General features: G+C 43.9%; 4 protein-coding genes across 6 annotated transcripts; 2 read left to right on the top strand and 2 right to left on the bottom strand.

The window, feature by feature from the left end:
* Positions 1-202: 202 nt before the first annotated feature.
* Positions 203-3,043, top strand: LOC6532573 (cleavage and polyadenylation specificity factor subunit 5). Of its 2 annotated transcripts, XM_015193951.2 has the most exons (5): positions 203-580; positions 638-902; positions 977-1,142; positions 2,367-2,481; positions 2,545-3,043. In XM_015193951.2, the coding sequence occupies exons 1-5, from the start codon at positions 435-437 to the stop codon at positions 2,564-2,566; spliced, it is 714 nt and encodes a 237-aa protein (XP_015049437.1). In that variant the 5' UTR covers positions 203-434; the 3' UTR covers positions 2,567-3,043. The 2 variants fall into 2 exon arrangements, with proteins under 2 accessions (XP_015049437.1, XP_043063019.1); XM_043207084.1 differs by lacking the exons at positions 2,367-2,481; positions 2,545-3,043 and adding an exon at positions 1,315-2,309.
* Positions 2,746-15,725, bottom strand: LOC6532571 (alpha-tubulin N-acetyltransferase 1). 2 transcript variants are annotated; one of them, XM_002093279.3, is made up of 7 exons: positions 15,586-15,725; positions 8,119-8,306; positions 7,871-8,026; positions 7,397-7,792; positions 6,711-6,873; positions 4,533-4,591; positions 2,746-3,894 (listed from the first exon to the last, which is right to left on the bottom strand). In XM_002093279.3, exons 2-7 carry the CDS (start codon positions 8,223-8,225, stop codon positions 3,378-3,380), a joined length of 1,398 nt encoding a protein of 465 aa, XP_002093315.2. In that variant the 5' UTR covers positions 8,226-8,306; positions 15,586-15,725; the 3' UTR covers positions 2,746-3,377. The 2 variants fall into 2 exon arrangements, with proteins under 2 accessions (XP_002093315.2, XP_015049435.1); XM_015193949.3 differs by lacking the exon at positions 2,746-3,894 and adding an exon at positions 3,962-4,420.
* On the bottom strand, positions 4,870-6,419 carry LOC26534560 (trithorax group protein osa). Its single transcript, XM_015193950.3, has 4 exons — positions 6,168-6,419; positions 6,004-6,108; positions 5,366-5,947; positions 4,870-5,303 (listed from the first exon to the last, which is right to left on the bottom strand). Exons 1-4 carry the CDS (start codon positions 6,243-6,245, stop codon positions 5,073-5,075), a joined length of 996 nt encoding a protein of 331 aa, XP_015049436.1. The 5' UTR covers positions 6,246-6,419; the 3' UTR covers positions 4,870-5,072.
* LOC6532570 (phosphoserine phosphatase) lies at positions 12,436-13,718 on the top strand. The gene has a single exon (XM_002093278.4). It carries the CDS (start codon positions 12,737-12,739, stop codon positions 13,547-13,549), a length of 813 nt encoding a protein of 270 aa, XP_002093314.1. The 5' UTR covers positions 12,436-12,736; the 3' UTR covers positions 13,550-13,718.
* Positions 15,726-16,016: the final 291 nt, after the last annotated feature.

Here is a 16,016-nt window from a genome sequence, read left to right as displayed (position 1 = left end):
CATGGCTTCGTAAACCAGGGAAGTCGTTACATATATAAACAAAATATAATTTAAAACTGCATTTATAAATAAAACGGAAAAATCAAATACAACTTTAAGAAATATTAAAAAATATGTCTTTACAATATTTTTTTGCACAATGTACGAAATCGATAAATTCCAGAATCTAGTTCAACGAACCGGTTCCGCTCTTCATCAATCAATTCATTTGCAGCCCTCGTCCAGCCGGTTAATTTTTTGCACAAGCGCTGGACAGAAAAGTGTAATTAAACGGCTAAAAGTGAGATTTAATTTATAGTCCAAATTGTAAATAAACAGTTAAGCATTAAACAATTGTTGGAAAACAAGTTTCCAACGCACAACCAAAGGATTTCGCCAGCAAGTAGGCCAGCTTGCCCCGCAAATTTTCCCACAGGGGTGGTGTGTATAACAAAATGGCGTCCTCGCAAGTCTCAAACAAATCGGGCTCCGGGTGGCCGCGCCGCGGCAGTCAAGGCCAAGCGGATGCAGCTAGCAGCAATAACAACGGTACCCAGAAGTACACCAACCAGGCGCTGACCATCAATCGCACCATCAACTTGTGGGTACAACACATTTCATATTTAGATGCACATGATAGATGGATTGTTTGTTTTAGATACCCTCTGACGAACTACACATTCGGCACCAAGGAGCCGCTCTTTGAGAAGGATCCGTCGGTGCCATCCCGATTCCAGCGGATGCGCGAGGAGTTCGACCGGATCGGCATGCGGCGGTCCGTTGAGGGAGTGCTTCTTGTCCACGAGCACGGACTGCCACATGTCCTGCTTCTGCAGCTGGGCACCACGTTCTTCAAACTGCCCGGTGGCGAGCTAAACGCCGGCGAGGATGAAGTCGAGGGCCTCAAGCGATTGCTGTCCGAGGTAAGTGGAATGTAAACCCCAGTCCCAATCCTAAGACCTACCATTTAACTATGCTTACTTTTCATATTTGTTAGACGCTGGGTCGTCAAGACGGCGTAAAGCAGGAGTGGATTGTCGAGGACACGATTGGTAACTGGTGGCGGCCGAACTTTGAGCCACCGCAATATCCATACATTCCGCCGCACATCACCAAGCCCAAGGAGCACAAGCGGCTTTTCCTTGTCCAACTACATGAAAAGGGTAAATATCCGCAGGGCGTTTTGTAAGTCCCTACGCGTAGGTATAACGAGCACACCGTGTATCCAGAATATCCATCTCTCCATGTACTTTATATAACCTATAGATTGTTTTTGTTTGCCAAAAACCGAATACGCTAACAAACCTCATGTCATATCTTTTCAATGCTGTTTAGATACGGACGGGAACGCCAGTTACGATGTACCCTGAGCAGTTCCATTAGCGCCGTGTGTGTCGTATCTACCCAACTCTACTCTCAAGAGTGCAATGCCATAGAACAACAATCGAGCAAACAGAACAGATCAAACAGAAAAGAAACAAACAGATCGCAAAGCTGGCGCAGGCGACTTCTTAGTTAGTTTTGATTCTAGTCCAATTGTACAACATGTCTGAAATCAAATTCAAATTGTATTTTTGCTCAGGACTGAGTGTTGGCATATTTTGTTATTTCCCGATTTTTATCATTCGAAATTCAAAGATTGTTCTTGTACTTAATTTTGTAAATATGTCGACATACTTGTGAGACTGAGCGCAGCAATGTTATCCTTCTATTTACATATTTATTTATTTCCTAGCTTCTATTCTTACTTTTGTGAAGTGTCATGTGTTGTTCATCTTAAGGTTGTTGTGTATTTACCGAAACCAATTCACCGGGCAGGCAGCAGAGAGCATTGTAACGTTGCTGGCTGTCGCAGTCATGTGCCCAAATCTCGCGTGTTTTGCAGATTTGCACGCATGCAGGGCAGTCAGGTCGCAAGTCGCTCCTTAAATTAAGCACTCGTTTATGTAAACACAAGCAAAAACTGTTTATACCTTTTTTGGCCCATACTTGCTAATGCTTAAGCATTCGCTGTGCACTGAAATGAACTGATGCCCACCAGCTGAAGCATTTCAGCGCACAAGTCGAAGCGCACATATCATGTATAATGTTGCTCTTAATTGAAATTATGTTCATATCTGATATTAGGAGACATCGCTGGGCCAGCAAAGTGCCAGTCACGCTTTGCAAGTCGCAGCGAATCCAATTAATTAGTCTAACGTAACCAACTATGAATGTAAAACAAAACGCATACGACTCTCTTTATATCTTACGGCTGCGAAATGATTTTTAATATGTAAACTGTACAACCGATTGTAATATCCCTAGATAATATATCCTGTGAATTTGAATGCTCGTTGATATCTCTACATACATGAATTCTGTCTCTATCGTTTTCCGTAATCTAGCACTATTTGCTGTACCCAAAAATTATAAGCTTGTTGCTGCGCCATTGTTCGAGCTATACGACAACTCGCAAGGTTATGGACCCATCATCTCATCCCTGCCGCAGGCCCTCTGCAGGTAAGTTTGTAACTTATGTTAGAGTTTCAAGATTCCCCCACTTATTTATGCTTCTCTCTGCAGATTCAACTTTATCTACATGTAAAGGTAGACGGAGGGGTCCACGTCCAGCAATATTTAAGCAGAAGCAGCACCAACGATAGCTCTACCTTACAGATTTCAGCACCACAGATCAGCCCGTAGATTTCCATTTCATGTGTGTGTGTAAACGTACATAATTGTATTGCAGATAAAATGGAAAGCCAGGCCCTTTTACTTGGCAAATAGAGTCGACAAAATTTGTGCTTTATTTGTATATTTTCATCTTTAATCTATTTGCATTTTGGGGGTTTTGTTCTATCAACTAAATGTTAGACAATGTTTTAAGAAATGTTGAGTATAGTTATGAAGATGTTTTCTGGCCAACTGGCGCTATCCCTATAGCATGTACTCGCCATAGATTTGTTCGAAATATTCGCGTTTTCTGTAATTGGAAGATACACACGGGCTGGATAACATTAAGAGGGTCTTGAGAATCCACAGTACAAAGCGAAATGATTAATAAAGGATCTTTTCAACCAAAGTCGAGTATGTGTTGTAAATTATCTAGCTCAGTGCCGCCGGCAATTACTCTACGTACATTTAAATTTGCTATTGTTAACGTTTAATTGTGAGGCTCTAGGTTACGTATGCTCTTCGGAGTGCGTGGCTTGTAACAAATGAACAAATCAACAAAAAGTCTGAGAAGAAGCTCACAACGAAATCGAAATCATCGAACTGAAGTACAGGAACCGTTTGGTGTGTTATTTTGATTAGACAATACAATCTTACGGACTAGATTAATTTTGTTTAATTATGCTTATGCCACACGTACAAAAGATGTTAGCAAATATTGCGTGGTTTCTGTTTTGTGTTCTTTACCACAATTTATTGTGATAGAACTTTAGATCGTAGTAGCCCTGATCGGTGAGGCCGCCACCGCCGCCGGAGGACACCGTGGACATTGCATCCGTATTGTCCTGCCCCGGCGAGGTGACTTCATGACCAGGCGGACGGTTGATCTTCACCACTCCGAAATCTTCGCGCTCCATCTGATCGAACTCCATCTTGGTGCTGGGCATCACGGCCATTCCGACGCCAAACGAGCGATTCTTCATGCCCGTGTGCTGCTTGCTCAGCTGAAAAGCCGGGGGTCTCCGGTTGTCGCCCACAATGCTCTCGGCCACCTCGGGAGATCGCACGGATGGTGGAGTCGGAGTGTGGCTCTTCGGCGGCGGTGATGGGGGCGTAATCACCTCCGGTTCGGGTTCGGGTTCCGGCGCAACCTCCGGTTCAACTTCTGGCTCCGGCTCATAGCTGCTGGCTTCCAAGTCGGCCAAGTTTTGCCGCTGCAGTTGCTCGGCAATCTCTGCAATATCGTGATTACCACTGCCACTGTTGGAAGAGTTTTATAGAGTGGTTAAAACTAGTCTTTATTGAACTACAACATAATAACAGCACCTGGAGACACTGAATTAATATAATTGATTTTATTGCTCGGGAAAAAAACGAAATAAGTTACGACCAACAAGTATGTAGTTAAATGTTAAATGATAAGTTAAATATGTTGTAATCACAATTTCTCAGGTATTTTCGTGTGTCTTGTGTAGCGGATCCGATTTAGTGGGTTGGTACTCTTCAGTTTTTCTATAATTCTTGAGTTGTGTTGTGGGTGGTTGTGGATGGTGGGTGGTGGTGGCATGAGGCAAGTGCAGCTTCTTCAGTTTGTACTTGTACATTAAGTAAATTCATCGGTTGTATAAATTAACTACGCGAAAATATAAATAATTGGCTAAAATCAAAGCTTTGTACAATGGTTATTAAAAATTGATATATCAGTTTATCTAGTTTTGATTTCTATTCATTTTGTATGTGAAGCAGCCGTGTGCAATTTTTGTGGACTGGCTTTGTCTATTTGATTCTGAAAGACAAACGAAAAAAAAGAACAAAATGAAACCCAAATGAAGACCATACACAAAATGATAATGCCAGCAAATTGATATTATTTAGTGTAAGCAATTGAGAGCTTTTACCTGTTTGTTTCTGCACTGCCATTGCCTTTTCCGCCCTTCGCGTTGCCAGCATGAATTATCTGAAAATAGAGAAATTTATTAGGTCAAATTCGGGGTGAAAATAATTAGAGATAAGATCGGCCTATTAACTTATATTAATAGCCCATTCGTGGGCCGTACAATTCAATGAGTTTCTGTATTAATTGCCAGCTCTACAACTTAATATAAATGCCACGTAGAAAACGCAAAATAGCTTTTGTGTTGCCCTAAAACAACCACTTGGCACGCAGCCAAAATATCAACCCCTGATTTTGGGGTCGATACACCCCACATGACCCACTCTATGTAACCAACCGTATTACAACTCTCTAATTTCTTTATTTGGAATTGTTCAATTTGCACATTTGTTCCAAAATTAGAGCACGGTCCAGTTTAAAGGGAGCTTCATTGAAGTTGGGATTCCTTCAGAAATCGTCGTTACATTAAAACAAAACAATGGGTCATAAAACAACAGGTTTGCACTTAGAATTTGGTGCATTTCACTCGGGGAAGATTTATCGTTTACTGGACTGGTAAGCCGGCATCGCCATGTCCCAATTCCGGGGAGCGTACTAAATAGATCGTGGTCTGGCAGTTGGGGCATGTGGTGCACATCTCGGCATCCGCCGGTGCCGCAGAGCCACCAGCATTTTCCCTGGGCGCATTATTGCCGCCAGTTGCTCCAGGAGCTGCGGCTGCTCCTCCTCCGGTGGTTGGTGTAGATGTCTGTGGAGCGTTTGGAGGCTGAGAGGGCTGTGGGTCAGGTGGGTGGTTAACCTCTTCGAAGATGGTCGTATAAACGTAGTTATATTTACATATCCATTTAGGGGGGACTGATGTTGCGGCTGCAGCTGATGCGACTGCTGGTTTGCATATTTATTCTGCATTTGTGCATCTGGTTGGACCACTTGCTGCTGCTGCTCGTAGCCAGTCTGCTGCGGCATTTGTTGATGCTGTTGCTGATGTGGCATTTGCTGTTGATGGACATGAGCCCGTCCCGAGGGTGGGGGTTCCATGCGCGTCGGCTGACCGGCAGCCGGCTGTTGCACGTACTGCTGTTGCATTTGCTGCTGTGAGGGCACCGCTGCCGGCGGAGGCATCTGCTGCTGTGGCACGGCATCCACTGGAGGCATCTGCTGATACTGCTGCTGTTGTTGTTGCTGCTGCTGGGCGGGAATGGGAGCCGATGCCTGCTGTCCACCAGGTGCTCCGCCTACTGCGGCCTGCGGCATGTTGTCCCTGTCAAGGCCAGAATGGCGAACCCGGGGCGGGCGGGCAAAAGCGTTGGAAGCCAGAAAGGCATCATCCACATCCTGCAAGCCAGAGCGACGCTGGAAGGGATTCTGATTGCGTACGGGGCCGCTGCGGCTTAGGGCGTCCAATGGACTCTTGCGAGGCTGTGATTTATCATTACTTGTTGGGTTAATGATTCCGAACGAGGGAAGCATCTTACATTATCGTTGGCATTGGTATTCCTGGACTGGCTGGGCGTCAGGCTGACCTGACTGGCCTGCTTGTGACCCACTGCCGCTGCTACTCCACCACCGGCATGGCGTGACTATAAACCAGGTGATTCAGTCATCATCTCGAGGAGAGTGTGTTAGTCGACCAACTTACAGCGACGCTCGTCTTGGAGGCATGATAGCCACCACCGCCTTGGCGTGCCCCAGAGGCATTACCACGTTTGGCATCCATAAATTAAATCACTGGAAATTAGTAAGCCGCACGAAAAACTCAGCACAAATCGCGAGGGAAATTGTTGATGATTTTTTCAGTTAAAAAAAAGTGTACAAAATACAAATATATTTTTGTATACAGGAAGTCGAAAGAGCTATCCGACCGCTGGGATGTATAAATTTAAACTGAGCTAAAGTCCGAGTCGCTTGGGGATCTTGAAGCTGACAGATTGAATGTTGGACAGTCGGCCAACTAGGATTATGTTATTGAAGGGCTTTGTGATTTCTTCCAAAAAAAAATTAGAGCTCTAACAAACAATTTATCAGCAATGGCATTCCCCAAATTTCGATTATAATTTCTTATAACCTCGTAACTGGTGCACACTAATTGGAATTTTACAAATCAACAATATCGAAATTTACAACTCATGGATACTAGAAATCGGGTCAGTTATCTTTACGCTTGAGTAGAATCTCTGAGTACCTCGGCCATGCTGCAGGTGGGACGCTTTGCCCCATATCGTCCGGTTGGAGAGATCTGAGTTATCTGCTGGAGCAGTGCATTCGGTGTAGTCTGCTGCTGGGAGCCACGCCGCCGGTTAGAATCCTCGCCCAGGTAAGTAGCACCAAAGAGCTGTGTGTTAGGACTGTTGACGATGTGGTGTGTTATCGTTGGTTATCATTTGGTTAACAGTTAGCGTTTCATGTGGAGAAAGAGTTAAGCATCATTAGTCATTTAGAATAAGAAATGGCATAGATCATTTCAAATCTCTGTATACCAATCAATGAAGACTTTTAATAAATTGATAATATAATGGACAGCTCAGTTATAAAATTCTTTTTATGCATTATTTTCTGTTAGTAATTTCTATATTCTTTTAATGGTATACAGAGAATTTAAAAAGCGAAGCAAGCAACAGGCCACCATTAAAGCAATGTTATTAATCAAATGCGACCGAGTTTTATCGATCAGCGGGCTTCCTTTGGCAAACAAACAAATCGTAAGCCCGATTTCCATACGATATGCAAATGGGGCCAAAAGAAATGGCTAACTGAGGCCGAAAGTGAAATGTTTCCTGCAGCGGCGAAAGCAACGCCTTAATTGCCACGGTCTGCGCCAGGTGGGTAAATCAGCATGGGGGACGCCTTCTGCGCTCCCAATCCGCTCACCTGTTTGTGATGTGCAGGCCATTCTGGGTGCGCTGCGGCGACTGGGCGTGCTCATGGGCGTTACCATGTCCATTCGCCGATGCCGCATCGTTAAAGAATCCCTCGTAGAGCACAAAATTGTTTGCCTGCGGTATGACCCGCTGTAATCCGTAATGTTTGCTAAGGAATGCCAGTAGCTTTTCCGACGGCCGATCCACTGAGCACTTGAGTGGCGTCCACTGCTCCTCATTGAGCATCGTCTGGAAGAGACGCTTGCCCAGTCCGGCACGTTGCCGGGACTCATGCACATAGAAGTCCAGAATGGATGGAGCCTGCTCCACCTTGCGCGTCTGCCCGGTTTCGTCGAACAAGTAGAGATCCTTGGTGCCAACCTTTAGCAGACCTATGACGGCGCCACTAAAAAAGGGTAAAAGGTTAAATATACGCTTCCCTAGCAATATAATCCGGGTATGATTACTACTTGGGATAACTTACTTGTGACCCGCCTCACTATCTGCCAGCAGATAGATGGTCTGGTTGTCGGACATCCGCAGGCGCTGGGCCGTGGTCACCGGCTTGCTGAGTCCCTGCGAGGTGGCCGACAGTTGGCCCAGCCGGTCGATGATCTCCGACATCTTGGTGGTGGCATCTCTGCGTGCATGCGTGGGTGAGTGTGGAAAGAGTAACGGTTAGTCGGATCAAAGCCCACAAGATCACACTCCGCGTACAATTTCAATACTCACAAACTCTGACGCCGATCGCCACGGAAGGTGTGCGGCAGGAGATTGGATGTCACCTTGATGATGGGCTGTGAGAACAGCGGCTTGATATCGAAGCGGAACTCCACCATTATGCTGCCCCTCGATTGTTCTTTTGGGGTCTCTGTGTGTGTGGGGCACTAAGCTTGTGTGTGTGTGTGTGTGGTGGACCCCTGCAATTGAGAAATGAGAATTGCGAATTTAATGGAGCGTTGCGAAAGCGGTGTGCAAACAATTTGATTATCTGCTGCTGCTCGATTAAACCAGCCTTTGGCTTTTGGCTTTGGCTTTGTCTATTTCGCTGTGTGGGAATCGCTGCACATGCAATCAAGCCAATCACTGTTGCTATTGCCATCGTCAATGAGTCGGCAGATGCAAGCCCACACGTGGACACACAGAGAAATTTGGATCGCAAAATGTTAAAGCTTTCATAAATTGATCGCAAGATGAAAGTACTCATGGATGTACTTATGTCTGATTTAATACAATTTTTCCTACTCTAATAACATTCATAACTTTTTCTGCCAGTGTACTTTTGGAGGCAATCCCTCGGCATCAGCATTAGTTTTGCTGCTGTTTCCGACTCCGCCTGTTGACCCAAATAGGCGCATTAGACTCGGATTACAATCGAAACTGTTGCGTTTTGGCGGCGAATCCCATGCGACAGGAGTCGGGATATGGCTTCCGTTTCGAGGGGGCGTGTCTGTCAGGACGAAACGTTGGTCGCTTGCATGCCGCCGTCGCCTTTGTAAATTCGCAGTGCAACGAACTCGGTAACGATAACGCAGAGCAAAGCAGAGCATTCAATTGTAATTACCTTTGATGGGGCGGGGCAGCAAAACTTTTCCCTTTGTTACGATTTTGTCAGGGGAAAAGTTAAACAACTCTCTGCCGGCGTCGCAGCAAGCGGCGCTGCCCGAGTTTCCAGTGCGATAGCAACAGAAAAGTCATCGTCGGCAAATGACGTGTTTTCATTTCATTTTTACATATCAACAACACCTACAGCAGTGCACACATTAGTATTGCCAATGTCTTAAAACTTTTCGAAGCCTTATAATAAGAATCGCTAGAATCAATAATATGCCATGTTGGAAAGATCGTGTGAAAAAACGTAAAACAAAATTTAAGAAAATCATTGGTCTACTGCTTTGGATTGAGAACTGATACCCAAACTAAAAGAGTTAGTGGTTTGTTTATATTCATTACTTAACAAAAACATCTCAGCTTTTGAGTGCTAGTTGTGCGAGCAGTACTGTAAGTGGCACATGTGGTTGGCCCCCAGCAAAGGAGACTTTGTTGTTGTTATTGCAATGGCTGTTTATTTTTCCAGTGCACAACCGTTGACGTTGCCATACACAATCAGACCACTTTGTAACTGTTTATGAACCAACATCAAGCGATGCAAAACAAAAATGCAAGAGGACAAAAAAAGAAAGAACCAGAACAACAAAGAAAACCACGCACTGCATTAAGGGGTGAGTGCGAGAGGGAGACTGCAGTTCTTGTGCTCCCCCTTTGCTCCACTTGTAAATGTGTCAAGTGAGCTTGACTCTCTTCCACTTATGTACATACAAGTACACACATAATTCACATACGTGCAGGTGTGCTGTAAATGTGAGAGCGTGAGAGAGTTAATCAGCGGAATTAAAATCGCGTGCAGCCGTAAACAAGTCAAGTGTTAGAGAGGAAAGGGGGATCGTCACATTCAATTTAACGGTTAATCAGTAGACAGCACACAAACAACAACGCGGCATGGAAACAGCACTGGAAAAACAAATCAATCGAGAGGTGCAGACAATTGGCAACCCAAATATAAATAGTCATTTCCCGATTAAACTGCCTGGTGATGAAAATTAATACAGCAATTTCGCTCAGGCTTCACTTCAGTCTGGAATAATAGCCATTAAGCCGAGCCTATCAACTGACGGCTGCAATACAAAATAACAATCCCACAAAGTGTCGTGTCATTATGCAAGCCCCCGGCATTTTGGACTGGAAGTGGGCGGAAATAGTTGGGGGTGTGGCCAGAGAGCTCCATTACAGAACAGCTGTCTACTGTTCGCCGAATTCCGCAGTGCTGTATATGGAAGTACAGTAGAATGCTCATAAGTCGAACAGTTTTTAAGCTTGAAATAAACGTTTTTACTATTATTTTATTTGGCTTAGCTACTTTTATTACTATTTTCTTGTATTTAACTCTCATCTCTGTGAAAAACCTAATCAAAACGATGTGTTTAAAAGTATGCAACAAAATATTATATTATTCTAGAATGCCAACATGTAGAAGTAGTACAAAGTCTCGATGCCAAAAATGGTCTTTTATCGGTTCGAGTTTAATAGTTTCGACTGTCCAACGAATTGTTTTGTGAATTAGAACCATTATCGCGCCAGGCACTCTCAAAAGGCATAATAAATTAGTCAGCTCGGGTACTTTGCCATGCGGCTCGAATCAGGTGACGAGCCTACCTCTATTTAGTTTGTATGTCCAGGGAAAGTGTGTACATATACAAAATGGAAACGGACTTGGTTGGAAATTTATGCAGCAACAAGGTCAATCGATAAATGCAGAACCGAAAGGTACACCCAAAACCCAAGACGAGTTGTCAAGGTAAAAACAAAAAATAACGGTAAACGACAGGTGCCGCAGCCGCTGACAGGCTCAGGTAAAGGTACAGGTGTGGTCGGCGTCGTTATTCCCTTGGATTTGCCTTCCTTCTTTGGTTATTTGGTCGCTCAAGGCAACGGCAATTAAAAACAGTCAACTGTTTACGGCTTTGTTTGGTGGAAGTCGTTGGCCGAAGTAAGCTTTAAATATGCATGAGAACATGCTCCAACATGCACATGCACGCACTGCACGCAATGAATTCTTTATCGTTATCGATAACGTGGCATTGAAATACTTTTTTGCGGTCTAGCCGCAGGTTATTTTGTTGTTTTCGAGCTGTTTGCCACGAACAGAACGATCGCAAACGATCAAAACAACTTGTTATTCTACAAATGCGAAAAAACTGCCATAGCAACGATAACAAAAACAAGAAACCGCAGAGAGAATTGCATTTACAGCCGTCTTTGTTGTTTTTGCCACTTGCAATTGCACGCGCCTCGCTTTGTTGTTGATTTATATCTAATTACTGGAGACTCAAAAGTCAAATCATGAATGTCCCGAGAGAAAAATGACAAAAAGATACTCTAGCTTACATGAAAGCGTATGACATTGCAACAGTAGCTATAAATTGCATCAGAATTTAGGACTGGAACACATTTTAAATATAAGTCTAGCCGATTTAAAAATACTTGCGGCTTACACTAGCAGTAATCAGCTGAGATTTCGGTTATTTTCCATATCAATGATTAAGCATTAATGCAAAATAGAAAGTATTGAATGCAGGGGGATCAACCAGACGCAAAAAGTACACTTCGTTTTCAAAGTGATAAGCACCATGTGCGCGAGTTTGAATTTTACCAGACATCGCTTCTAGAACCGGGGTCATAAATGCCACACTTGTTATTTGTGTGCCGATCACATTTGAGGTAGTCTTTCGATGTCTGGACCCAGAACCCGGTCTCCTGCCAATCTTCAAGTATGAAATGGTGCCAGAAAAGATAAGGAGCGATGGTCTCCTGCTGGAAAATCCGGTTCCAGGCGGTTCTTCTAAGCACTCGAGTGTCGCGAGTTTAATGACAGCTAACCATTATTGTTCCTATTGTTTATATTTTTTGTGATAAGCAGACATTGTCGCATTCAAGCAGCACATGTTGGGATCAAAGGTTCATGTTTCCCCCCAAATGCAATTCTCTCTCAATTGAAACTGATTAAATGAAAATTGAGCGCAATTCGCGGATAAACAAAATTAAACCACAGAAGGTAGGGTGTTCTGGAAGTCTTCTTGAACTGACCGAAAAAGAAAACAGTTGGGGTTTAGTAACGAAAAGGCCTTTCTCTCCCACTCGCACACTTGTAATGCTTATCGTTCGATCGCTGCACTGAAAACAAATCAGCTAACCATAAAAATTAAGTCCAAAGTTAAACCGCGTTTTGTTTTTGAAAGAATGAATTTTCAAATGTTTCACGTTCAAATGTATACTTATATGTACATTTTTTATTTAGTTTGTTGTGTTCAAAATTGCCATGTATAATCAGCAAATGCGACCAAAATAGTTTCGTTTTGTTTGGACATAAATTTTTCTTTCTCTGTGGTCATCAACTTTTCGTTCCGTGTGGTCAGTGTGGAAAGAGAGAACCACAAAAAGAGAGAAACCGCTTTTGTGTGCGTTCAGCGGGTTTTCTTAAAAGGGCGATCGACTGTTTTTGAGTCACTTGTGAAAAATCAGTCATCGCGAGCAGTTCGACTAAGGAAAACCCGCTGGCACCACAAACCGTAACGACTTATCAAACAAAAACAAATAACAGCTGGCCAGGCAACGCGAAGCGCGTGTGCAAAACGAAACGAGAAAACATACACACAAAAAAAGCACAAGATATAAGAGATACACAAAAAGAGAAGCAGTGGAAAATTTTGGGCACCAAACACAGCCACAGCCGAAGCTTTTACGTCAAACAAAACCCCTCCAAAAAGAAATCACAACGTGTTCGCCGGTCACGATGAGCGGTTCCGTATTGAGTTTGGCGCGTCCTGCAGCAGCCGCAAATGGCCATAATCTGCTGGCCAAGCAGCTGAATTGCAATGGCAATGGCACCACCGGTGGGGCGGCCAAAACCACTGTGGCCTCGGCCATAACGCCGCCCAAGCAGCCCCAATTGGCGGCCAAGGTCATCCAGCAGTCGCAGATCGTCTGTTTCGATGTGGACTCCACGGTGATTTGCGAGGAGGGCATCGACGAACTGGCCGAGTATTGTGGCAAGGGTAGCGAGGTGGCGCGCGTCACCAAGGAGGCGATGGGCGGTGCCATGACCTTCCAGGATGCCCTTAAAATCCGCTTGAACATCATCAGGCCTACACAGCAGCAAGTGAGGGATTTCATTGAGGAGCGACCCAGTACACTGAGCAAAAACGTCAAGCGTTTCGTGAGCCACTTGAAGGCGGAGGGCAAACAGGTTTATTTGATATCCGGCGGATTCGATTGCCTAATTGCGCCCGTGGCCAATGAATTGGGAATTCCGCTGAAAAACGTGTATGCCAACAAGATGCTCTTTGATTATCTGGGCGAATACGATAGCTTTGATATCAGCCAGCCGACATCGCGTTCCGGCGGAAAGGCAGAGGCCATCGCCCTGATAAGGAAGGAGAATAGCGACGATGCCCTAATCACCATGATCGGCGATGGAGCCACCGATCTGGAGGCCGTACCGCCAGCCAACTACTTTATAGGTTTCGGTGGCAATGTCGTGCGGCCGGAGGTCTATCGCCGGGCGCAGTATTACGTAACGGACTTTGAGCAGCTGATGGGGCAGTGAGATACGTATACGTAAGACGGTGGGGGAGTGGCGAATTTAGTATTTGAAATCAACGTGTTATAGCTCATAGTAATGCACAGCTTTCTGTCCAAGTATGTGTGTAATAATATGTATGTTAGTTCGTAGGTAAACAAGAATAAAAAGCGATAGTAAAATAATGGAAAACGAACAAGTGAAATCAACTTTGTTACTGTTAACTTAACAGCAAATGTTAAACGCGCACGAAGCAGCAGAAGTTGTAAAAATACAGGGTGCGCCTTTATGTTAATAAACAGTTCAAGCTTAAGCATTCAAAGAACTTGCATGCACATAAAAAATATTACTTCCTGTATTTGTATGCTTATGGCCAATGAAACCGAGAAAACCAGAGGCAAAGGTTTAAAAAAATGTTTCAAAACAAATTATATGATTTAAATAAACAACTTATTCTTCTCTCGAATTGTATGTTGTTATTGTACATTTTATTGCAATTATAACGTTTTAAAAAATTAGAAATTAATTTTTTAATCTGGGTAGTACTTTTTAGGATTAAACTGCAAAAACCAAACGCACAGCCTTCATAGTTTTTGATGTCTTCTAGCAGGCAATTAGGTAAAACCAATTAAAGCCTAAATGTTTTCACCCCAGCCTTTCATAGCAATTAGCCATTGCTATAATAGTCAGTTAGGTTACAACAATAAAACAAATCCACTTTACATGACGTCTGGTTGTAGAAAGATCTCCTTTGAAAATTTATAAATTTACTTTCCATCTCTGACGTGTATAACAATTTGTAAGCCTATTTTAGAACAAAATGATAGCAATAGACGAGGTGCGGGGTCCACAAACCGGGGTCGTGGGGAAAGGAAAAACTAATTGGTGGGCAAACGATTCCAGGTTTTAACTTTCAAAAGTTCATTAAGCTGGGCTATTTGTATAAACTAGCGTGTATAAACCATTTCAGCTATTCTTTATTTATTGGAGTTAAACTACCATAACTAATAGAGAAATAAGATAAGACATACACTTATAGAAAAAGAAACTTTATTTTTAAGCTTCAAATTTTTTTTATTGCTTTTGCTTGAAGACCAGCTGTTTAATTGCCCAAGCTTGATTTCCTTTCGATTTTAGCACGAAGGTGCCAGCAATTGGCGGCTCCAAAGGCCGTTAAAAACCAGAAAACAACGCCTCTGCGGCAATTATCAATTGCTGTAATCGACTCCAGCAGAGTTGAAACAGTTGGCAAGCAAAAACAAAGGCAAGGCCGAAGCGTGGGTGGCAGCATTGGGCGGTAAACCATGAATGGAACGAGCGGTTTGGCGGTCAACGTCATCGTGCTTTGAGCCAGCTTAAATGTGGACCATATTAGGCGTGATTCGACTGCCGTGTGAACGGCATAGGGGCGTGAATTAAGGCCAGGCTGCATTCGAACGCAGAACGGGAAGAAAGCAGCCGCCGATGATATCACCATCCTAATGAACTGGGCTTAAAAGGCATCCATTATGCCCTGCAGCCCAAATGAATCATCTATTTTGGGCACTACTGTGGGGATTCCATAAAGGAGGCTATCTGAAGTTACGATGTCTTTTATAGTTTTTGAAGTCTTTTCATAAAATGTTCCCATTATACGTTAAGTTTCAAGAAATTGTTTGATATGAAATTTATTATTAGATGAGGTGATTTCTCTAGTAGAAATTCCACTGTGGATGCCAATTAAATGACGTACTTTTTGAAATATATCCACACCATGACTGATTTTTTGTCTTAAAAAGACTGCGTCAGAAAACGGTTGGGAACTTTATGGGGCGTACAGAAGCTCTAGAAATTCTACTGTGGATGCCATGCAAATGAGGCGCTTCCTGGCCATTTCTGCTTGGCCGCTGGTGTCTGCTGGTAATGACTTCAGCGCACGTCGCATGACGTAAAGATGCTTTATTTATGTGCCCACTGAGCCACACGGCAGCGGCACGAACGCGAAAGCGGTGGGCAGCGGAATGGAAATGGATATGAAAAACTGGCATAAACGTAAACAGAAAGCTTGACGAAGCTAGACTTACCGCAACGCTTGGAGGAACGGTTAAACACGAAAGCCTCGTAGGGATTGGGCTTGGAAATCGAAATATCTCACGGATTGGCGTTCCAGTTTCCAGTGGGACGCCGATTGCACTAATCCGGCTTTTCTGCTGCAATTTTCGGATGCGTACGGATGCTGCGCGTTGCGATGCGGCCGTAACTATGTATCTCACTCACACACGCGGCGGCGGGGCGGGGTGGGGTTTGTCTTATTTTATTGATTTTGAAATTTGTCTCAAATCAGACAAAAAAAAAGAATGCGTTTGGGCTCGGGTGTGCCTTTTGTAATTCTGTATATTTCTATTTGTTTCGCTTTAACACATAATTCCAGACACCTGGGAAATTCGCCGACGTTTGTTGCTTTTGTTTGTTTGTGTATGTATACGCGCCGCTTTGGGGGAATCGGAGTACGGAA

This window comes from Drosophila yakuba, chromosome 3L (assembly GCF_016746365.2).
Source record: "Drosophila yakuba strain Tai18E2 chromosome 3L, Prin_Dyak_Tai18E2_2.1, whole genome shotgun sequence".
NCBI classification, from domain to species: domain Eukaryota; kingdom Metazoa; phylum Arthropoda; class Insecta; order Diptera; family Drosophilidae; genus Drosophila; species Drosophila yakuba.
Note: the sequence above shows the minus strand (reverse complement) of the source record. Positions and strands in the feature narration are given on the sequence as shown.